We start from the raw sequence: 24,314 nt of genomic DNA on the forward strand, positions 1-24,314 counted from the left end.
AGAATCCTCTACCTTGGGGAAAAAGGTTGTAAGAATTCACCTTATTCATTTCTCTTGAGAGAAAAATGTTTGTTTTGGCATTACTTTTTCTCCAGCACATCCCGTTGTGCTTCTATTCCAATAAATCATTTGATGAAGGATATTCTCCACATAGGAAGGCATGACAGCCAAGAATGTACACGATCACATGCAAGGCCAATGACCTGGATGAGATGCTGAATCTAGTCAGGATCAAACCCAGGTCTCTGGCGCTGTAATGCAGGAACACTGCCGCTGCACCAATGTGCTGCCCCTAACTGAGGGATGAGAAAGAATTTATGGACCCAATGCGCAAAATATGAGAGGCATAGATAGGGTAGACAGTTAGATCCTTTTTCCCATTGTGGAAATGTCAAAGATTGGAGGGCAGAGTTTTAAGATGAGAGGGGCAACGTTTGAACGAGGTGTGTGGGACAATATTTATTTGGCACCGAATGTGATAGGTTTCTGGAACATGCTGCCAGGGGTGTTGATGGAGACAGATACGATAGTCCCATTTAAAAAGCTGTTAAATAGGCACATGGATATACAGGAATGGAGAGATATGGATCACGTGCAGGAAGATCAGATTAGTTTATCTTGCCATTGTGTTTGGCATGGACTTCTGGGCCGAAGGTTCTGTTCCTATGCTCTACTCTTGTGTTGTCTTAATGTGAAACTTAATTGGTTCTCCGTACTAAAACATCTTTATATCATGTTAACAAGTCCATTAGTTCACTTCTTTCCACAAGAAATTATTTGAGGACATTGCCCCTTTAAACTCGGCCAGTTCTCAGCATGGAAATGAGGACGATTTAATCAATTAGTTCCACAAAATCTGTAGTTGCTCATTTCAGTGAGCTCCATATTTATAGTTTATCATTATTCAGTGTGTGCCACATATTAGATTTATTTTCACTGCCTATATTGAAATATCTGTCATGGTTTTATTAATGTCCTAGTGAGCTGAGCATTGCATTAATTTTACATGGACCTATTGGATTTCATATACGGGAAAATGTAAACTAAGAGAATGATTGATCTTCATGAGCAGGGGCCTTTATTCTTCAGTAGTTTAGGTATTCCAGACAAACGTTTAGAAAGCCACCTACAGCACTCTCCCTCTCTGCTCAGTGCATAGATTTAATAGGTTTCAGGCCGAGGCCCTTCTTCAGACTGAGAGTCAGGGGAGAGGGAAACTAGAGGTATGAAAAGGCACAGAACAAATCAGAGCCGGCACCGATGACTCAGGAAAGGTGGAGCCCACAATGGTCCAGTGTTGGCTGTGGAAGTGGTGATAATTAAGGGATACAAACAGTGAAACCAGCAAGACCACTAGCATGGGGGAGGGACGCGAGAGAGAGAACGCAAGGGTTACTTGAAATGAGAGACATCGATATACATAAGGCTGAGATTGTGGTAGGGCGAGGCTCAATTCTGGGTTCCATTACTCAATCAAAACAGGACAAGGCCTTCAACTCAAACCTGAAATATTAAAATAATAAAAACAAATTGCATCTGGATACTGAAAATAATTCTAACATTTTGCACTTAATGGGATAAAAATAAAGCAAACACCAGCAAAAACTATCAGTTTTTGCTCTTTTATTTATTGAACCACTGGTCTCAACATATAGATCATCTCATCTTAAATGTCTGTTCCAAGCAATTTACTAAAATGTATATCAACTTGCAATATTCCTCCCATCAGTAAAGATATAAAACACATTTATGAAACAGAAGATCGCTAAATCAATACAAACCCTTAATTTGTTTTCAGACACAACCAGCAGAGAGAAACAATTTTAACTCTGTGTACACTGGCAGATCAACAGTTGCTTATTGTCTCTCCTTGATAAAACATTTTGTGAAGATGGGAAAATCAAGTTGGTTTCAACTAAGTGAGAAACCTTGAACCTTAAAGCCGCTTTCTAATTTTCTAAACATGCTTCACCTAATTCAACAATGCCAATGAAAACTGGAAACACTTTCAAGATTTCTCATCTCAACTATTGCAAACCAAAAATTTATTGAAGGTTATTTCCTTTAATAGAATTAACAGAAGTAAAACAGTGAAACAATTAACTGTCCATCATGTTTGGTATTGACTTGGTGGGCCAATGTACCTGTTCCTGCACTGTACTACGTTCTATGAATTAATCAACCATTTATTACATTACTGGTCTGGAGAAGGAAATTATATCGGTATATAAAAGAGAATCTATAATGGTACATGGAAAATGAATTGTTCAATGTCTGTTATGAAAACCCACACTATTACACTTTTGCACATAATGTAGGAACCTTAATACGCTAGTGAGTTCTTCATGTGCTGTTCCATCATCCAGTTGATTGATGGTAGATCTACATCCTGGGGGGCAGTGTTAGCTGTGAGGAGGATGCTAGGAGACTGCAAGGTGACTTGGATAGGCTGGGTGAGTGGGCAAATGTTTGGCAGATGCAGTATAATGTGGATAAATGTGAGGTTATCCATTTTGGTGGCAAAAACATGAAAGCAGACTATTATCTAAATGGTAAGGTACACAAAATTGCTGGGGAAACTCAGCGGGTGCAGCAGCATCTATGGAGCGAAGGAAATAGGCGACGTTTCGGGCCGAAACCCTTCTTCAGACTGATGGGGGGTGGGAGGGGGGGGAAAGAAAAAACTCAGTATCCCCCCCCCCCACCCCCCATCAGTCTGAAGAAGGGTTTCGGCCCGAAACGTCGCCTATTTCCTTCGCTCCATAGATGCTGCAGCACCCGCTGAGTTTCCCCAGCAATTTTGTGTACCTTCGATATTCCAGCATCTGCAGTTCCCTTTTGAACACTATTATCTAAATGGTGGCTGATTAGGAAAAGGGGAGATGCAGCGAGACCTGGGTGTCATGGTACACCAGTCATTGAAAGTAGGCATGCAAGTGCAGCAGGCAGTGAAGAAAGCGAATGGTATGTTAGCTTTCATAGCAAAAGGATTTGAGTATAGGAGCAGGGAGGTTCTACTGCAGTTGTACAGGGTCTTGGTGAGACCACACCTGGAGTATTGCATACAGTTTTGGTCTCCAAATCTGAGGAAGGACATTATTGCCATAGAGGGAGTGCAGAGAAGGTTCATCAGACTGATTCCTGGGATGTCAGGACTGTCTTATGAAGAAAGACTGGATAGACTTGGTTTATACTCTCTAGAATTTAGGAGATTGAGAGGGGATCTTATAGAAACTTACAAAATTCTTAAGGGGTTGGACAAGCTAGATGCAGGAAGATTGTTCCCGATGTTGGGGAAGTCCAGGACAAGGGGTCACAGCTTAAGGATAAGGGGGAAATCCTTTAAAACCGAGATGAGAAAAACTTTTTTCACACAGAGAGTGGTGAATCTCTGGAACTCTCTGCCACAGAGGGTAGTTGAGGCCAGTTCATTGGCTATATTTAAGAGGGAGTTAGATGTGGCCCTTGTGGCTAAGGGGATCCGAGGGTATGGAGAGAAGGCAGGTACGGGATACTGAGTTGGATGATCAGCCATGATCATATTGAATGGCGGTGCAGGCTCGAAGGGCCGAATGGCCTACTCCTGCACCTAATTTCTATGTTTCTATCCTAACTCCATCTATTGGCCATGGTTGTTAATACTTTTTGCAATAAAAAGAATCTAGGTTTGAGGTTAAAATTCTCTGCTGTATCTTATCTGTTGTCATACAGCACAGACACAGCCCCTTTGGCCCAACTTGCCCTTGCCTACCTAGATGCCCCATCTAAGCTGGTCCCATTTGCCCACATTTGGTCCATATAACTCTAAACCTTTCCTAATCATGTAGCTATCCAAGTACCTTTTAAATGTTGTTACTGTATCTGCTTCAACTACCTCCTCTGGGAGCTTGCTCCATATATCCAATGCCCTCTCAGTGAGAATGTTGCCTCTCAGGTTCCTATTAAGTTGTTCCCCTCTCACCTTAAACCTATGTCCTCTGGCTCATGTATCTATACACTGTGGGTGGCTCGATGGTAATCATATATCGCTGACTGGTTAGCATGCAACAAAATCTTTTCACTGTACCTTGGTACACGTGACAATAAACAAAACTCAAAAATCAACTTGATTCCCCTACCATAGGAAAAGATCTCTGTGAATTCATCCCCTCTATTCCACTCATGGTTTTTATACACCTCTGTATGATCACCCCTTAGCTTCCAGCTTGCATGTTTTATTTTCCATAGTTACAGACAACAAACTCATTTCTCTATGTCCTCAACCAGCAGCGCATTTAAAATTCACCTCAGACAGCTCAGCGAGTCCTGCTGATCCCAGCCCTTTAACGCCTCCTGAGCACGGGATTCACTGAACGACGAGAGGCCGCTGAATTGTATTGTATTAACATTACATTATCAATTTATGTCAGTGGGGCTGTTAGAAATTCAAGCACATTCCCATAAACTGAAAAGCACAGCCAGCGATACATTTTCATGCCATCTTATAAAAGGGAGATCTGCAGAATTTTCAGAGATTTAAATAAATTGAATCCATTTTATTTTAAACACCGCATGTTAGGCTTAAAATACATTGCATTACAAGAGTTTGGCCACACATTTGGTGAGGGCAGGAACCCTTCCAGCAATGGAGGTTCCCACTGACCGAATACGCACATAAGTGGCCATACTTGGTGCCTAATGTCTTCAGAGATAGACTTCAGGAAGCAGACACGATATAGAACATAGAACAGACAGGAACAGGCCCTTCGGCCCACAACGTCTGTGCCAAACACGATGCCAAGTTAAACTATTCCCTTTTCCCTGCACGTGATCCATAAGCCTCCTTTATCTGCATATCCACGTGCCTATCTAAACCCTCTTAAATGCCACTATCATATCTGCCTGCACCATTATTCCTGGCAGTGCTAAAACACTCAGTGTTTTAAACAAAATGGCTTGAAATTCTCCTTTAAGATTTGCCCCTCTTGCTTTAAATCTATGTCCTGTAGTCTATGACATTTCCACCCTAGAAAAAAGGTTCTGACTGCCTACCTATGCCTTGCATAATTTTATCAGATCTCCTCTCTGACACTCCAGGGAAAACATTCCAAATTTGTCCAACATCTCCTAATAACCAACGCCCTGTAATCCAGGCAGCATTTAGGTAAATCACCTTCTGTACCATCAAGAAATTGCAGAGTTGTGAACACAGCCCCGTCTCAGACCAGCCTCCACTCACTCCCCCTCTTCTGCTCCTCCTACATTCAGGGCTGCCTCAGAAAAGCAACCAACATAATAATGGACCACTCACACCTCTGCCATTTTCTATTCTCCTATCGGCCAAAGGATCCAAAAGTTTGAAAGCACATTCTACCAGGTTCAAGATCAGTTTCTTTGCCTCTTGTTATTATCATCTTGAATGGACCTGTCATATGCTAAAATTCTTGATCTCCCAACCTACCTCATTGCGGGCCTTACATTTCTTTCATCTGCACTTTCTATATAACTATGACCCAATATTCAGCACTCTGCTATTTCTTTTCTCTCTTGCACTACCTTGATGTACTTATGCATGATATGATTTGCCTCAATAGCACGCAAACACATTTTTCCACTGTATCACAGTGTACGTGACAATAATATCAGTAGTATTACTAATTCCCAATTCTGGAACAAATCCGATACTGTAATTTTTTTTTGTTAGCTCTGACTAGCCGCACACATTTCTCCTCTGATCTCTGAATCTGACTCTTATAGCTCAAAGAGAGAACATGGAACAGCAAAATTATATCCAATTTAAATTTCTGTGTGGGAAGAGAATCACCATGTTCTCCAGCAGATCCCAAATAATTATTCCAAAACGTCTATGTCTCAAGTTCAGGGGCTGCCATCTCCTCAATTTTACTCTGGTGTTACTCTGTCCATTTTCCATTGCTCTGAATGAATTGATTAATTGATTGATTGAAAGATGCAGCCTGGAAACAGGCCCTTTGGCCCATTGGGTTCACACTGACCACCGATCATCTATTCACACATTGGTACTGTTATACCACTTTCACTTCTACTCCCTAGAGAGCAGGGACAATTTACAGAGGCCAAATAACCTACAAACCCATCATGTCTTTGGGATGTGGAAGGAAACCAGAGCACCCAGAGGAAACCAACATGGTCCCAGAGGGAACGTGCATACTGCGCATTCACAGCAACTGAGGTCAGGATCGAACCTGGGTCTCTGGTGGTGTGAGGCAGCAGCTCTACCTGCCGAGCCACTGTGCTCTGATGTGGAAGATTACACAAAGGCCTCTGTGCAAACAACACCAAACTCAGCACCCATGACCGCCATCATTGCCAACTGCAATGGTCATCGTGTTTAATGAATTTATTCAAGTCCTTAAATGGTGGTCATTTGCTCGCTTCTCAAGCAAGGCAACTAGTTAAAAATAATTACGAACGAATTATCAGCGAATTAGCAAATTTCACGATAGCTGAAATTCCAACAGCTCTAACCATGTCCATATCAACACCAAGTCTTGGAACGACATAAGCCTCTCCAGCCAAGAGCAAGATTTTTTAAATTATATTTTTAAAATATTTTTATTTCTTAGAAGCAAATGTACAAAAATAGAACCAACGGCATATAAAATTATACAGTTATCGCACAGCAATTTTAACTTTTTAGCTTGGAATGAAAGAATAGAAAGGAGAAAAAGCAAGAAAGAGAAAAAGTGAGATGTGCTAAGATAGAACCCCTAGACTACCAAAATGGTGTAGCCAAAGAGTGAATAAAAAAAAGAAAGAAAGAAGAGAGGAATAGAAAAAAATAAATAAACGGACAAAAAGAAAAAGAGAAATAAAAGTGGTGATATACCTGCCTCACATCCCTCCCCACCCACCTCACCCAACCCGCAATTAGATTTAATTCCAAAGTGGTGTTGTGCCATACTATCCTTGTAATAAATCAATGAATGGTGTCCATGTCTTCAAAATATGATCTGTTTTTTCTGCCAAGACAAGTCTAATATTTTCAAGATGTAGCGTCTCGGACATAGAAACATAGAAACATAGAAAATAGGTGCAGGAGTAGGCCATTCGGCCCTTCGAGCCTGCACCGCCATTCAATATGATCATGGCTGATCATCTAACTCAGTATCCTGTACCTGCGTTCTCTCCATATCCCCTGATCCCTTTAGCCACAAGGGCCACATCTAACTCCCTCTTAAATATAGCCAATGAACTGGCCTCAACTACCTTCTGTGGCAGAGAGTTCCAGAGATTCACCACTCTCTGTGTTAAAAATGTTTTTCTCATCTCGGTCTTAAAGGATTTCCCCTCTATCCTTAAGCTGTGACCCCTTGTCCTGGACTTCCCCAACATCGGGAACAATCTTCCTGCATCTAGCCTGTCCAACCCCTTAAGAATTTTGTAAGTTTCTATAAGATCCCCTCTCAATCTCCTAAATTCTATCGAGTACAAGCTGAGTCTATCCAGTCTTTCTTCATATGAAAGTCCTGACATCCCAGGAATCAGTCTGGTGAACCTTCTCTGCACTCCCTCTATAGCAATAATGTCCTTCCTCAGATTTGGAGACCAAAACTGTATGCAATACTCCAGGTGTGGTCTCACCAAGACCCTGTACAACTGCAGTAGAACCTCCCTGCTCCTATACTCAAATCCTTTTGCTATGAATGCTAACATATCATTCGCTTTCTTCACTGCCTGCTGCACCTGCATACCTACTTTCAATGACTGGTGTACAATGACACCCAGGTCTCGTTGCATCTCCCCTTTTCCTAATCGGCCACCATTTAGATAATAGTCTGCTTTCCTGTTTTTGCCACCAAAGTGGATAACCTCATATTTATCCACATTATACTGCATCTGCCATACATTTGCCGACTCACCCAGCCTATCCAAGTCACCTTGCAGCCTCCTAGAATCCTCCTCACAGCTAACACTGCCCCCCAGCTTAGTGTCATCCGCAAACTTGGAGATGTTGCATTCAATTCCCTCGTCCAAATCATTAATATATATCGTAAATAGCTGGGGTTCCAGCACTGAGCCTTGCGGTACCCCACTAGTCACTGCCTGCCATTGTGAAAAGGACCCGTTTACTCCTACTCTTTGCTTCCTGTTTGCCAGCCAGTTCTCTATCCACATTAATACTGAACCACCAATACAGTGTGCTTTAAGTTTGTATACTTGACGCTTGATATACTTGATGTTTATAATCCACATCGTAAGAGTAGGGACTGATGTATGTTTCCAAAATTTGAGTATTAGTTTTTTCGCCGTTATCAGGCCATAATTAAGGAAGCGTCTTTGAAATAGTGATAGCTCAGAACATGCTTCTGACTGACGTACCTAGAGCGATCAGTTCCGTGTCAGGATCCAATTTTATTTTTAGTGTTTTTGAAAAATTTTCAAAAATTCCTCTCCAGAAATTATGCAGCTTTATACAAGAGGCAAAGGAGTGGGTTATAGTTGCTTCCTGAAGAAGACATTTATCGCAAATAGGAGATACATTTGGAAAGATCTTATTCAGTTTAGACTTTGAATAATAGTCTGTACAGTATTTTAAATTGAATTAACGAATGCCTAACGTTAATCGAACAGTTGTGCATATATAGAAGGTTTTCCTCCCATCTGTCTTTTTAAATTTTTAGGCCAAGTTCATCTTCCCAAGCTCTTCTAATTACTTCTGACGATGGGACTTCTATATTTAAAAGGGTGTTATACAGATATGATATTAACTTGTTTGAATCCGAGTTTCTATTCATACATTCGTCTAGTGTGTCTGGCAACAAAGATTGATAGTCTTGGGTATATGATTTCAGATAGTCTCGTATTTGAAGGTATCTAAAATATTAACTGCCTTTCAGATGATATTTTGACTGTAATTCTTGAAATGAGAGAAGAGTTCCCATCTCATAAAGATCTCCGAGTTTTTTCATTTCTAATCTCTCCCAATGTGTGAACGTTTTGTCTAAAATAGATGGCTTGAATGAAGGGTTGTTGACAATTGTTGAGAGAAGAGATAAATTCCTCAGTTTAAGGGTTGACCACTTGTCTCCAGATTCGTAAGTTACTGTGGATAATCGGATTTTTCTCATATAGTGTTTTCTTCAAATTTATTGGAGAGAGAAGAATCGCGCCTATATTAAAAGGCGAGCAATCCTCTCTCTCCATTATTAACCATTTTACCTGTTGGCATGTGTTGGCCAACCAATAGATTACGTTTTTAATATTCGTTGCCCAATAATAGTATAAAAAGTTGGGGAAAGCCAGTCCACCAATTTCTTTGGGTTTACATAGATATCGTTTATGGATTCTATGTGTTTTATAATCCCAAATAAAGATTGTGATCAGGGAGTCATTTTGTTAAAAAAAAAAATTTAGGAAGATAAATCGGTATTGATTGAAATAAATACGGGATTTGTAGGAGGAAGATCATCTTTATGGCATTTATTCTGCCTATGAGAGACATCGGAAGCGTTTTCCAAAATTGAGTAGAAACATAGAAACATAGAAAATAGGTGCAGGAGTAGGCCATTCGGCCCTTCGAGCCTGCACCGCCATTCAATATGATCATGGCTGATCATCCAACTCAGTATCCTGTACCTGCCTTCTCTCCATACCCCCTGATCCCTTTAGCCACAAGGCCCACATCTAACTCCCTAGTAAATATAGCCAATGAACTGGCCTCAACTACCTTCTGTGGCAGAGAATTCCAGAGACTCACCACTCTCTGTGTGAAAAATGTTTTCCTCATCTCGGTCCCAAAAGATTTCCCCCTTATCCTTAAACTGTGACCGCTTGTTCTGAACTTCCCCAACATCGGGAACAATTTACCTGCATCTAGCCTGTCCAACCCCTTAAGAATTTTGTACGTTTCTATAAGATCTCCCCTCAATCTTCTAAATTCTAGCGAATACAAACCGAGTCTATCCAGTCTTTCTTCATATGAAAGTCCTGACATCCCAGGAATCAGTCTGGTGAACCTTCTCTGTACTCCCTCTATGGCAAGAATGTCTTTCCTCAGATTAGGAGACCAAAACTGTACGCAATACTCCAGGTGTGGTCTCACCAAGACCCTGTACAACTGCAGTAGAACCTCCCTGCTCCTATACTCAAATCCTTTTGCTATGAATGCTAACATACCATTCGCCTTCTTCACTGCCTGCTGTACCTGCATGCCTACTTTTAATGACTGGTGTACCATGACACCCAGGTCTCGTTGCATCTCCCCTTTACCTAATCGGACACCATTCAGATAATAGTCTACTTTCCTGTTTTTGCCACCAAAGTGGATAACCTCACATTTATCCACATTATACTACATCTGCCATGCATTTGCCCACTCACCCAGCCTATCCAAGTCACCTTGCAGCCTCCGAGCATCCTCCTCACAGCTAACACTGCCCCCCAGCTTTGTGTCATCCGCAAACTTGGAGATGTTGCATTCAATTCCCTCGTCCAAATCATTAATATATATCGTAAATAGCTGGGGTCCCAGCACTGAGCCTTGCGGTACCCCACTAGTCACTGCCTGCCATTGTGAAAAGGACCCGTTTACTCCTACTCTTTGCTTCCTGTCTGCCAGCCAGTTCTCTATCCACATCAATACTGAACCCCCAATACCGTGTGCTTTAAGTTTGTATACTAATCTCTTATGTGGGACCTTGTCGAAAGCCTTCTGAAAGTCCAGATATAACACATCCACTGGTTCTCCCTTATCCACTCTACTAGTTACATCCTCGAAAAATTCTATAAGATTCGTCAGACATGATTTACATTTCATAAATCCATGCTGACTTTGTCCAATGATTTCACCACTTTCCAAATGTGCTGCTATCCCATTTTTAATAACTGATTCTAGCAGTTTCCCCACTACCGACGTTAGACTAACTGGTCTGTAATTCTCCGTTTTCTCTCTCCCTCCCTTTTTAAAAAGTGAGGTTACATTAGCTACCCTCCAATCCTCAGTAACTACTCCAGAATCTAAAGAGTTTTGAAAAATTATCACTAATGCATCCACTATTTCTGGGGCTACTTCCTTAAGTACTCTGGGATGCAGCCTATCTGGCCCTGGGGATTTATCGGCCTTTAATCCATTCAATTTACCTATCTTACCTGAGTAAGAGCATTTAGTTTGGTAATTAAAGGAGGAAAGTTTGCTTGAAATAGAGAAATGTATTTTCTAGTTACGTGAACTCCAAGATATTTATTTTTTTCCATAGCAATTCTGATAGGGAATTTTAGGAGGTGTGTCGGCTCTTGAGGTTTTATTGACATAATTTCACTTTTGTTCCAATTTATTCTATATCCAGAAAAGGAACCAAATTCCTCTATAAGATTTAGTATACTTGGAATGCTATCTTGGGAATTGGTAATATAGAATAATACATCATCTGCATATAATGATATTTTATAATTGGAATATTTAGTGTTATAGCCGTTAATATTCGGATGTACTCTTATACTTTCTGCCAAAGATTCAATCGCGAGGGCAAATAACAGGGGTGATAATGCACATCCCTATCTATTGCCCCTGGATAGCTGAAATTTAGATGAGAGTACATGATTAGTCAGTATTCTGGCAGTCGGCTTGTCATATAGCAATTTCATCCATGAAATAAAATTTCCTCCCAACTGGAATTTTTACAATATTGTGAAAAGTTATTTCCATTCTACTTGGTCAAATGCTTTTTCTGCGTCTAATGAAATAATTGATAAGTCTTCCTTTATCGTTCTATGTGAGTACATTATATTAAACAGGCGTCTCAAATTGTTAAACGAGTGTCTCTTGGGTATAAACCCAGTTTGATCAGAATGTATTAATTTATTAATGTATTTACTTAATCTTCTTGCCAGTGTTTTAGCTAATAATTTCTGATCTGTATTTAACAGGGCAATTGCTCTGTATGTTCCCGGGTCTTCCAGATCTTTATTTTTTTTGGATATAAGTGTGATAGTTGATTCGGCTAAGGTTTGTGGTGGCGTCTATTCTTTAAATGCGTGTATATAAAGGTTATGTAAACGCGGGGAAATTACCTCGTAAAATCTTTTATAAAATTCATTACTAAACCCGTCTGGGCCTGGTGTTTTGCCATTCTTCAATGAATTGATAGTCTCTTCGATTTCTTTAATTGTAATCTCTGCTCCTAATTCATCTCATTCCACCGCATTAAATGTCGGAAGATTACAGTTATCAAGAAAGTTTGTAATTCTTCTCATTTCTGTTGATGTTTTGGATGTATATAAATTTTGATAGAATTGGGCAATTCTTTCGTTAATATATTTTGGAAGTGTAAACAATTCACCTTTATCTGATCTGATTTTTTTTAATAGTATGATCCTTTTCCACTTTTCTCAACTGACGTGCTAGAAGTTTATGCGGTTTGTCGCCGAATTCAAAGTTTTCCTGTTTAGTAATTTGAAATAGCCTGATAACTCTTGCAGAGAGAATTCGATTTAGCTTGAATTTTAATACTGCTATCTTATTATGTTTATCCAAAGACGGATCTGTCGCATTTTCTGAGTCCAGCTGTCTGATCTGTTCCTCTAGTTGCAATTGTTCCATCCTATTCTTTTTGTTTTGATATGCTTGATATGAAATGATCGAACCTCTAATAAAAGCCTTAAGATTCCCATAATATCGAGGCCGAATTACCTGGAGTATCATTGGTCTCAAAAAAGAATTCCATCTGCTGTTTTAAATATATACAGCAATCTGGGTTAGTTGGTATTTGGGGATTAAACCTCCAGAACAATTTTTATTGTACATTCCTTCTAGTTTTAGGGAGAAGGTTAGCAGGGAATGATCGGAAATAATACTATTATGGTATTTGGGATTAGTTGTAAAAGGTATTAATTTTGTGTCCACCAGAAAATAGTCAATACGTGTATAAATTTTATGTATGGATGAATAAAAGGAGTATTCTCTTCTGGATGGATTTGCATTCCTCCATACGTCTGTTATATTTGTATTTTTTTATATACGTATTTAGAAGTTCGCTGGATTTTGATTTTGTGATTTAGCACTTTTTTTGCTTTTTCTTCATATGGCACTTTTTCTTGTGATACATCAGCAGGGTTTTGAAATTGGGATCACCCACCCAACATCCAGAAGGTTAATTTATTGTGTTGCCCCATCTGAAACAGGGGAAGCTATAATGCAAGACGACCCTCTGAAGAAAACTGGAGGAATTACATTTTGTAGCTGGAATATTAGAGGCGTTAATGAGCCAATTAAACGGGGTAAGGTTCTTGCCCAATTAAAATCGATTAATGCTGATATAATATTTTTACAGGAGACGCACCTCAAAGATCGAGCTCATATCAGGCTGAAGGCTAACTGAATTGGTCAAATATATCACTCATCTTTCCTCTCCAAAACCAGAGGTACTGCAATTATAATCCGTAAGGGTATACCATTTAAACATAAAACCACCATACCAGATAAAGATGGTAGGTACGTCATAGTATCTGGGGAGATATATTACAATGGTGAACATCTACGCTCCCAACTTTGATAACCCACAATTTTTTTACAACATTTTTAATATAATCTCAGATTCCACCCAGCAAAACTTGATAATCGGGGGAGATTTCAACTATGTTTTGGATCAGCCAAGAGCAAGATGAGGAAAAAATCACCAATAGACCGGTGCAAACGAGATTCTGACTGTTTAACACTAGAAGAGAATTCCACCTCTGGGGCTGGTTTCCCATCACAGATCAACTCTATCTGTTACATCAACATTAGAGCCTGCACTATAAAGCAATCTGGCTAATGAAATGAGGCTAATAAAACGAGGCTGGAAGAAGGAGATATAAAGTTCAACCATTCCCACGATCACCATGCGGAGCAAGAGATCAGTGCATTCAGCAACTCTCTGAATAAGCAGACTTAGGCCGGGTGAAATTCTCCGCTGAGAGATTGCCTGGAATATAACCTGTAATAAGCCTGCTGCCGGGGGAACAAATGAAACAACCTGCCCGTGGAATCCAATACACATCTCAAATCACATTAAGCGACAGGGCGGCACAGTGGCACAGCTGCCGGAGCTTCTGTCTCACGGCGCCAGTGACCCAGGTTTGATCCTGACCTCGGTGTAGTCTGTGTGGAGTTTGCACGTTCCCCATGTCCGTGGATTTCATCCGGTGCTTCGTTTTCCTCCCACATCCCAAAGACATGCAGGTTTGTATGTTAATTGGCTTCTGTACATTGCCCCTAGTGTGTAGGGAGTAGATGAGGAAATGGGATAACATAGAACTAATGTGAAAGGGTGATCGATGGTTGGCGTGGACTCAGTGGGCTGAGGGGCCTGTTTCCGTGCTCTATTTCTAAACTAAATGCATGAAACAAACAAGAGCAAACAACGCCAGAATAAATTTTCAAGTTAAAATGTCTAATTTACATTGATTTAGTCCTTATAGCTAAAATATATACCAAATTACTAGGTTATGATGTCATTTGTGTATTGTTTAAAAAGGTTTAAATTTGGCATTTCTCTTCCAAGGAGTATCAAACCATTTCACAGAAAAGCAGTTAAAATGTAGAACCTATGTGATAATAATAAAATTAAATAATGTGCACAACAACATATTTGTTTTGTATCGCCCTGATATAATAAACTGCCCCAAATTACTTCACAGTAGCAAACCTCAGGCAAAGAAGCAGCAAGTGAGAAAACTAACTGTAGTTATAGCATTATAGCATCATGCAGCCCTTAGGTCCTTAAACACACAATGTCCCTGCGTCATTAAGTACATATCGAGATAAATCCTTTTTTCGAACAGTCAGACCTTACATTTCTTTGCCGCGGCATCCAAATACTCTCAAACATCGGGATAATTGCATTTACTTCCCAAACAAAAAAGCAGACCAACAATTAACCGTATTCAAAAATAAAACTAATGCACAAAAACTCTGCAAATGAACTCCAGTGGCAAACAAGGCCTTGCACAACACACCTGAATCGCCCGAATGAGCTGACGCCACAGGCATCTTGGCACCCGTTGATCGAAGACAAAGATTTTCTGTTACCGTTCGAGTGATGGTCTACGGCAGCTTACTCGTTCTTCGTTGTACAATCAAACTGCTGGAAAAGAAAACAGAGCTTAATGTGGTGATCTAACACAAGCTCTTCGTACTCAAAAAGCCCTCCGCTCTTTGGACAATCGTCAGCTGACAAACGACCTAAATGAGTTCTACTGCAGGTTTGACAAGCAGAAACGTAACTCTGGTACCCCCTCCCCAACAAACACAGCCAGGCCCCAATCTGCAAAGAATGGACCCTTCTGCATCCACTCCTCCCCATTCACCTACTTAAAGCAAGACTCCAGTCTGAAAAGACTGGACCCTTTCCCACCCCAACCAACACTTCACACCCACTCACAGCCTGACCTCAGTCTGCAAAGACTGAGCCCTTTTACACCCACTCCTCCCCATTCACCACTTCACACAAACCTAAAGCAAGACTCCAGTCTGAAAAGACTGGACCCTTCCCCACCCACCCCTCTCCAATCACCACTTCACACCCAATCACCCACACCCTTTGTGCTGCACAACATCACTTCTCCATCATCAACAATAAAAATAGAGGACGTGGAGAGGCTTATAAGAAGACAGAAAAGCCGGAAATCTCCAGGACCAGACAACATTTCCCCCTCTACTCTCAAGCTCTGTGCCGAACAACTGGCACCGGTCTACACAGACATTTTCAACCAGTCCCTGCAAACTTGTACTGTCCCTGCCTGCTTCAAAGTTTCCACTATTGTCCCTGTACCCAAAAAGGCAAGGATTACTGGTCTTAATGACTACAAGCCTGTCGCACTGACCTCTGGAGTCATGAAGACCCTTGAAAGGCTTGTGCTGGCCAAGCTGAAAAATATCACAAACCCCCTGCTGGACCCTCTGCAGTTTGCATATCAGCCCAATAGATCTATGGATGGAGTGCAGTCAACCTGCGCCTGCACTTCATCCTTCAGCACCTAGACCGCCAGGGGACCTATGTGAGGTTTTTGTTTGTTGATTTTAGCTCTGCATTCAACACCATTGTGCCAGAGCTACAACACTCCAAAATTTCCGAGTTGACTGTGCCTGAACCCCTCTGTCGGTGGATCACCAGCTTCCTGACAGACAGGAAACAGCATGTGAGGCTGGGAAAGCACATCTCAGACCCGCAAACCCTCAGCATAGGAGCACCGCAAGGCTGTGTACTCTCCCTTCTCCTCTACATCAACGACTGCACCTCCACTGACTCCTCTGTCAAGCTTCTCAAGTTTGCGGATGACACAACCCTGATTGGACTGACCCAGGATGGGGAGGAATCTGCCTACAGACAGGAAGTGTCACAGTTGGTGTCCTGGTGCCATCGCAACAACCTGGAGCTCAATGCTCTTAAGACAGTGGAATTAATTGTAGACTTTAGGAGAGCTCCCCCTCCCCTCACCCTACTCATCATCAAACAACACCACAGTCACATCTGTGGAGTCTTTTAAGTTCCTGGGAACCATCATCTCCAAGGACCTTAAGTACCATCGACTCTACAGTCAAAAAGGCACAACAGTGGATGTACTTCATGCGGCAGCTGAGGAAGCACAATCTGCCACAGGAAATGATGGTCCAATTCTATATGGCCATTGTAAAGTCTGCCCTCACCTCTCCATCATGGTCTGGTTTGGCTCAGCCACCAAGCACGACACCCAGAGGCTGCAGCGAATCGTCCGATCAGTTGAGAAGGTTATTGGCTGCAACCTTCCCTCCATTGACGAACTGTACATTGCAAGGGCCAGGAAGCGAGTGGGTAAGATCATCTCTGACCCCTCTCACCCTGGCCACAACCTCTTTGAATCACTTCCCTCTGGAAGGATATTCCGGACTGTCAAAGCTGCCACAGCCAGACATAAAAACAGCATTTTTTCCACGAGTAGTAGCTCTACTCAATAACCAAAAATCTGTAGCTTGTTTTTGCTCTGGTATTTTATTTAATATACATGTTTAATCAATAATGTGTTATTATTAATGTTTAATATTTTATGTATCATTCTTAACTGTCGCTGTATGTCATGTTGTCACTTGTGGGTGGAGCACCAAGGCAAATTCCTTGTATGTGAATACTTGGCCAATAAACTTATTCATTCATTCAATCATTCATTCATTCATTCATTCATTCATTCAAAATATCCTCATGAAGTCCTGGTGACATATTACAAAATTACCGGGCAGGAATGTCTCATCTTTCGTCTTAATTCTGTGGCTGCGATGTTCTAAGAGGGTCTTCTACAATCGATACAAAATTTAGAGACAGCCCCACTTTTCCCAGATTTAATCCTGATAAAAGTAATCAGGCAAGACCCTCGAACTGGCGGCTGAATAGCGAACACTGCTCCACCTGACCCCATCACATCCAAAAGCGTCTCCATGGGATTCATGCTTCATAGTCAGTCATACAACACGGAAACAGACCCTTCAGCCCACTTATCCATGTTGCCCAAGTTGCCATACCAAGCTCTTCCAATTTGCTTGCATTTGGCCCATAGCCCTCTAAACATATCTGTCTAAAGGCATTCCAAAACTTGTAATTGTATCCACTTCTAGAACTTCCTTTGGCGACTCATTCCGGAAATGGACTACACTGCGAGTGAAAATGTTGTCCATATAAATCTCCCCATTCACCATAAACCTTTGTCCTCTAGCTTCAGCATCCTTGACTTGGGGGAAAAGACTGTGAGCATTCACGTTATCCATGTCTCTCATGCTCTTGTACACCTGAATAAGAACATCTCTCAGCCTCCGAAACTCCAAAGAATAAAGTCCCAACCTTTATAACTTCTCCCTTTAACTCAAGACTGCAAGCCCAGGTAACATCCTGGTGAATCTCTTCTGCATGTCATGATAAAGCTATTGGACTGTATGCAGAACAGATCCAGGAAGAAATTGATAACTTTTTCCAAAGAGGTACAGTTCCTTCAGAGCTAATGGAATATTTACTATTTTTTTCCAGGAACCTCAGAAGTGGATCAAGCTGACGGACTCTGATGAGCCCCTTGGTGACCCAATCCATTTTGTAACCTGAGATGGGAGCGGTTCATAGAAACATAGAAACATAGAAATTAGGTGCAGGAGTAGGCCATTCGGCCCTTCGAGCCTGCACCGCCATTCAATATGATCATGGCTGATCATTCAACTCAGTATCCCGTACCTGCCTCTCTCCATACCCTCTGATCCCCTTAGCCACAAGGGCCACATCTAACTCCCTCTTAAATATAGCCAATGAACTGGCCTCAACTACCCTCTGTGGCAGAGAGTTCCAGAGATTCACCACTCTCTGTGTGAAAAAAGTTTTTCTCATCTCGGTTCATGAATACATGCTCTGGCCCACTGTCAATGCAAAGCAGGGTCTCATCATTCTGGTCTCTCTTGAAACCTTCTCAATTCAAGAAGTCATTTCCAATTAACGAAGACAATCTGGAATTGACACCAAATGCCAATTATAATATGGTTAGCAGCTCTTCACTGTAATGAGTGAACCTGAAGTACTCATCAGGAGACTGACTTTGCAGATAATCACGTAACAGTTGAAATGTTTGTAGCCAGTGCCTAACATCATGAAATTATCAAGGAACCAACTTGCCAGCCTGAGGTAAAAGGGGGCATTGCATGCACAATTAAAAAGGCACCTCTGATATTCCAGGGGCATATCAACCATTTTGTGGTGCGCCACAATTCTCCTCAGCTGTCAGGCCGTAGGAAGTAAAAAAGCATGCAAAGATATTAAAGAAATCCATAATGGACACCAGATATGACTGACATTCAGGATCCCTGTACATGGTGCTTGAAGCAACCTACATACTTTAATTGATTATCACTGCCAAGGCAGTGATTCAAGGGCTCAAAACTCATAGGTTATTATCACACAGGAAAACGTTCCAGGTTTGTCAACTATTTGGCAACAGCCTCTCCATGTAGAATTCTTCTGACAGCAGACTCAATTCATTAACATATGAGGAGTGTTTGTTGGCTCTGCGGCCTGTACTCAACTCGAGAGTCAAGTCAAGAGTGTTTTATTATTCCGTTCAGAAACATATGACAATGAAATTCTTACTTGCAGTAGCACAACACAGATGTAAACATACTCTGTAGAATTCATACTATACAACAAAAAACAGTTTCATATATATATAGACAAAAAAATAACATTTATAGAGCAATAATGGAGCAAATCAAAAAATAATCCCACCAAGTCTATATGGTTCGGAGCCTATTTGGAGGTTGTAATGTGAACCTGGATGTTAGTTTTCAGGCTCCTAAACCTTCTTCCTGATGGCAGGAGTGACTTGAGAGCGTGGCCAGGGTAATGTGGGTCTGTAGGAGGGGAAATTTCATTGAAACCCACTAAATAGTGATAGACCTAGATAGATTAGACATGGATAGATTGTTTCCACTTGTGGAAGCCAAGGACCAGAGGGTACAGCCTCAGAATAAAAGGAATTTTAGAATGAAGATGAGGAAGAATTTCTCATGGGTGGTGAATCTGTGGAACGCATTGCCACAGACGGCAGTGGAGGCCAATTCATTTGTTATTTTTAAAGCAGAAATTGATAGGGTCTTAAATAGTAAGGTTACAGGGTGAAGACAGAAACATTGAGTTGAGAGGGGAAACGAGATCAGCCAAGATCGAATGGTGGAGCAGACTTGATGGCCTGAATCTGCTCCTACAGTCTTATGGTCTAATTCTACCAATGGTAACAGCCACAAACACATTCTAACTGCAGCAATTTGTTGCAGATTTAGCAATTAACTTTTGACAAACTTATAAAATGTCCAAATTGACTTGTTAACAGTAGGAGCACAATCTACAAAATGTTCTGAGTGCTTCATGAATAAAAATACAATTAAGGACAGAAATGCTTAACCAGGCAGCAAGGACTGATGCCAAGCCGAAATATGTCTTCAGGTAATGAAATGGTCCTTCAAACTATGTGGATTTTGTCAAGTGATGTTGGACGATACAAGCAAGCTAATCGGGATGACTGCTCAAAGAATTAAATGTGGGAACATGCCATTACATTGTAATTGTCGGAAACAATTAAAACGTTGGCTCCTCTTTCTGTTACCTGCATGCTAAGTGAATTCCAAGGGCACAAACAGTACAGTTATTATGTTTAGTTTAGTTTGTAGATGCAGCATGGAATCAAATCCTTCGGCCCACCGAGTTCACACCAACCAGCTATCCCTGCACACTTACACTATCTTACACATACTAGGGACAAATTTAAAAAAAAACATTTATACCAAGCCAATTAACCTACAAACCTGTACGTCTTTGGAGTGTGGGAAGAAAGCATAAACCTCTGAGAAAACCCATGCAGGTCACGGGGAGAACATACAAACTCCATACAGTCAGGACCTCTAGTCAGGATCGAACCGGGGTCTCTGGCGCTGTGCATGCAGGTAACAGAAAGAGGAGCCAACGTTTTAATTGTTTCCGACAATTACAATGTAATGGCATGTTCCCACATTTAATTCTTTGAGCAGTCATCCCGATTAGCTTGCTTGTATCGTCCAACATCACTTGACAAAATCCACATAGTTTGAAGGACCATTTCATTACCTGAAGACATATTTCGGCTTGGCATCAGTCCTGGCTGCTTGGTTAAGCATTTCTGTCCTTAATTGTATTTTTACCCATGAAGCACTCAGAACATTTTGTAGATTGTGCTCCTACTGTTAACAAGTCAATTTGGACATTTTATAAGTTTGTCGAAAGTTAATTGCTAAATCTGCAACAAATTGCTGCAGTTAGAATGTGTTTGTGGCTGTTACCACTCGTAGAATTAGACCATAACACTGTAGGAGGAGATTCAGGCCATCAAGTCTGCTCCACCATTCGATCTTGGCTGATCTCGTTTCCCCTCTCAACTCAATGTTTCTGTCTTCACCCTGTAACCTTACTATTTAAGACCCTATCAATTTCTGCTTTAAAAATACCAAATGAATTGGCCTCCACGCATTCTTTCCTCATTCACGTTATTTCAATATAACGCTATTCGATCTTTGCAAGTAGTTTTTCATCAAGAAGTCATCTCATCTGCCCGGATTATGGAGTATTAGCTCTAAGGAGAGGTTGGACAAACTTGGATTTGTTCTTTGGAGCTTCGAAGGTTTGTGGGAGATCCTAACGAAGCATATACAATTATGAAAGGTGTAGATAGCATAGACAGACAGACCTTCCCCCCCCCCCCCCCACCCAGGGTGAAAATGTCAAAGACTAGAGGGCAGAGGTTTATGGTGAGCGGAGTAAAGTTTAAAGGAGATGTGCAGGACTTGTATTTTTTGTGGTGGGTGCCAGGAATGCACTGTTAAGGGTGGTGGTGGCAGCAGATACTCTAGTGACATTTAAGAGTCCATTAGACAGGCACATGGGAATGCAGGGAATGGAGGAGTATGGATAGCATGCAAGCAGATAAGATCAGTATATCTTGGCATCACGTTCAGCATAGACATTGTGGGCTGAAGGACCTGTTCCTGAGCTGTACTATCTCTATTTTCAACATTCTACTTGGTGACATTGACACAGCCACAAGCAGACCATAAAAAATCATGCACTGTCTCGAAAAATATTTTAATACAGAGATCATGTAAAAATGACCCAACAATATACCCCCGACCAACTAATCATACCCCTCCCATGTCTCTAAAGCATCATGGACTGCTAGAAACTTAAATAAAACAAATAATTGTAAATTAATTTTACAGCAAAACTTGCTTTTCTTGCACGAGCAACCCAGGCGGCAGTTAACGAATTGTCCATGGAAGTCTTGATGAGGGTCGGCTTGTCCCCACCGTCCGATGCGAGTCTCCAAGAGGAGTCCAACGATACCAGAATGGTCTTCCCAGTCCACCGGGGGGCCGAGATACCAGTCCGCAAGGTTGGCCTCGGAAGTCAGCTATGGGAACAGATTTGTTGGCTGAGGACTGGCCGGAGTTCCAGAGACTCTGCCACAGGGGGCAAATTCTACCCGCCGATCATCTGCGGAAGTCCTGATGAGGTCGCGATCGGCCACCTCACCCAGCCTAGTTGCCATGTTTTTGGGGGGGCTTCCAGGGGGGGATTTCAAGTGCACTCTCATAATATTGAAGGCAATGAAGAAGGGCCTCGAACCAAAACGTCACCTGTTCCTTTTCTCCAGAGATGCTGCTTGTCCCACTGTGTTACTCCAGCATTTTGTGTCCACCTTCGATTTAAACCAGCATCTGCAGTTCTTTCCTATGTTTCTCATAATATTTTCCGGATTAAAGGGGGTGCTGGACCACCAGTTGCCAGAAGAACGGTGGTGGAATTGTACTATAAATATAGACAAAGTGCTGGAGTAACTGAGCGAGTCAGGTAGCATCTCTGGTGAATATGGGTAAGTGATGTTTCCAGTCGGGACCCTTCTTCATCTGCAGTTCCTTCTTCCTCCAGAGTAGGACTATAGTGGCTCAAGGTGCCAGCGGGATTGGACAGGCAAATGGACAAGGAAAGAATATTACCATGGTTTCCACTGCCCAGTAGAGAGGGTTGGGCTCAGCTCAGAGCATGCACCTCCTACAGATTTGCAGCATTTGGACAATGCATGGACAATTCTACGCGCATTACCTGCAGAACCTACATGCTGCAGAACCTACATGCTAGACTCCAGCAACAGACACCAGTGGAGACCTACCATGCCATTTGAAGCATCAGATCAAACCAAAGACCGGCTACAGGACTACAAGGGCATGGTTCTCTGGTGTTGACCATCGATCACCCATTCACAGTAGTTCTACGTTATCTCACTTTCTCATCCACTCCCTTACACACTAGGGGCAATACACAGAGGCTAATTAACCTATAAACCCACACGTCTTTGGGATGTGGGGGAAACCAGAGCACAGGAGGAAACTTGCGTGGTCACAGGAAGAACTTGCAAACTCCACACAGGTAGCACCCGAGGTGCCGGGGACTATCACCAACTCAGCACGAGATACACCCATGCGGACACAGAAGACCAATGGCATTCTAGGACATTTATCTTGCTGCCTGTATCATTGTCGGGGAGAACCGCTGTGCTCAATGGAGGGCATTTCAAGATTCATGGTTGGTGGGGGGGGGGGGGGGATATGCTGCGCACAGTCTCACTCATCAAGGTATCCCAGCCCCTCGACTGCAAGGAGGGCAGAAGATGAAGCAAAGAGAAACAGAGGGGGGTAGGCAACCTCAACTGTCCCACAGTAGTCCATAAACCAGCCAACAACAATACCGAGATACACAAACCCAATTCCCCATCACTAACAGTTCCACTACTTACTTTAAATCAATGACAATGCAAAAGCAAACACAACATAAAATAAACATCCCAAAACAAATTGATTAATTGTGGAAATTGTGGGCAACATCACCTCATCATCAACGTTCAATTTGCTTATGGATGGCTCCCATGTGTTCCCGCTGTGCCCCATGCCGTGCTCTAAGTTTTGCAGGACAGCTTTGGCGGAACACCTGCTGAGGGATTATTCAATAAAAAATGTTCAGCTCTGGTCCCAAATACAAATCCTGGAGCGAATGCTACTATCTGCTTGCCTGCTCTGGAAGCTGCAAGTTCAGTTAATTGGTAACACCAGAAAACTGCTGATGCTGAAATTTTGAGCAAAACACTAAGTACTGGAGGAACACAGTGGGTCATGCGGCATAAGGTCATAAATCATAAGTGCGAGGAGTAGAATTAGGCAATTTGGCCATTAAAGTCTACTCCGCCATTCAATCATGGCTGATCTAGACCATAGAACTGTAGAGCACAGGAATGGGCCCTTCGGCCCACAATGTTTGTGCTAAACATGTTGCCTGGATAAACTGACCTCATCAGCCTGTACCATATAACCATATACACTATAACCATATAACAATTACAGCGCAGAAACAGGTCATCTCGGCCCTACAAGTCCGTGCCGAACAATTATTTTCCCCTATTCCCATCTACTTGCACTCAGACCATAACCCTCCATTCCTTTCCCATCCATATACCTATCCAATTTATTTTTAAATGATAAAATCGAACCTGCCTCCACCACTTCCACTGGAAGCTCATTCCACACTGCTACCACTCTCTGAGTAAAGAAGTTCCTCCTCATGTTACCCCTAAACTTCTGTCCCTTAATTCTGAAGTCATGTCCTCTTGTTTGAATCTTCCCTACTCTCAATGGGAAAACCTTGTCCACGTCAACTCTGTCTATCCCTCTCATCATTTTAAAGACCTCTATCAAGTCCCCCCTTAACCTTCTGCGCTCCAGAGAATAAAGACCTAAC

The 24,314-nt window shown here is 41.9% G+C and overlaps 1 protein-coding gene across 1 annotated transcript in view; it reads right to left on the minus strand.

Annotated features, from left to right (window-relative positions):
* The window catches only part of mpp2 (membrane palmitoylated protein 2), a 507,220-nt gene that overhangs the window by 254,393 nt on the left and 228,513 nt on the right, over positions 1-24,314 (minus strand). The window contains 1 exon segment of the mRNA XM_033034794.1: positions 14,956-15,083. Within this exon segment, the coding sequence (XP_032890685.1) occupies positions 14,956-14,989 (34 nt within the window). The 5' untranslated portion in view covers positions 14,990-15,083.

Source organism: Amblyraja radiata, chromosome 16, assembly GCF_010909765.2.
Source record: "Amblyraja radiata isolate CabotCenter1 chromosome 16, sAmbRad1.1.pri, whole genome shotgun sequence".
Lineage (NCBI taxonomy): Eukaryota > Metazoa > Chordata > Chondrichthyes > Rajiformes > Rajidae > Amblyraja > Amblyraja radiata.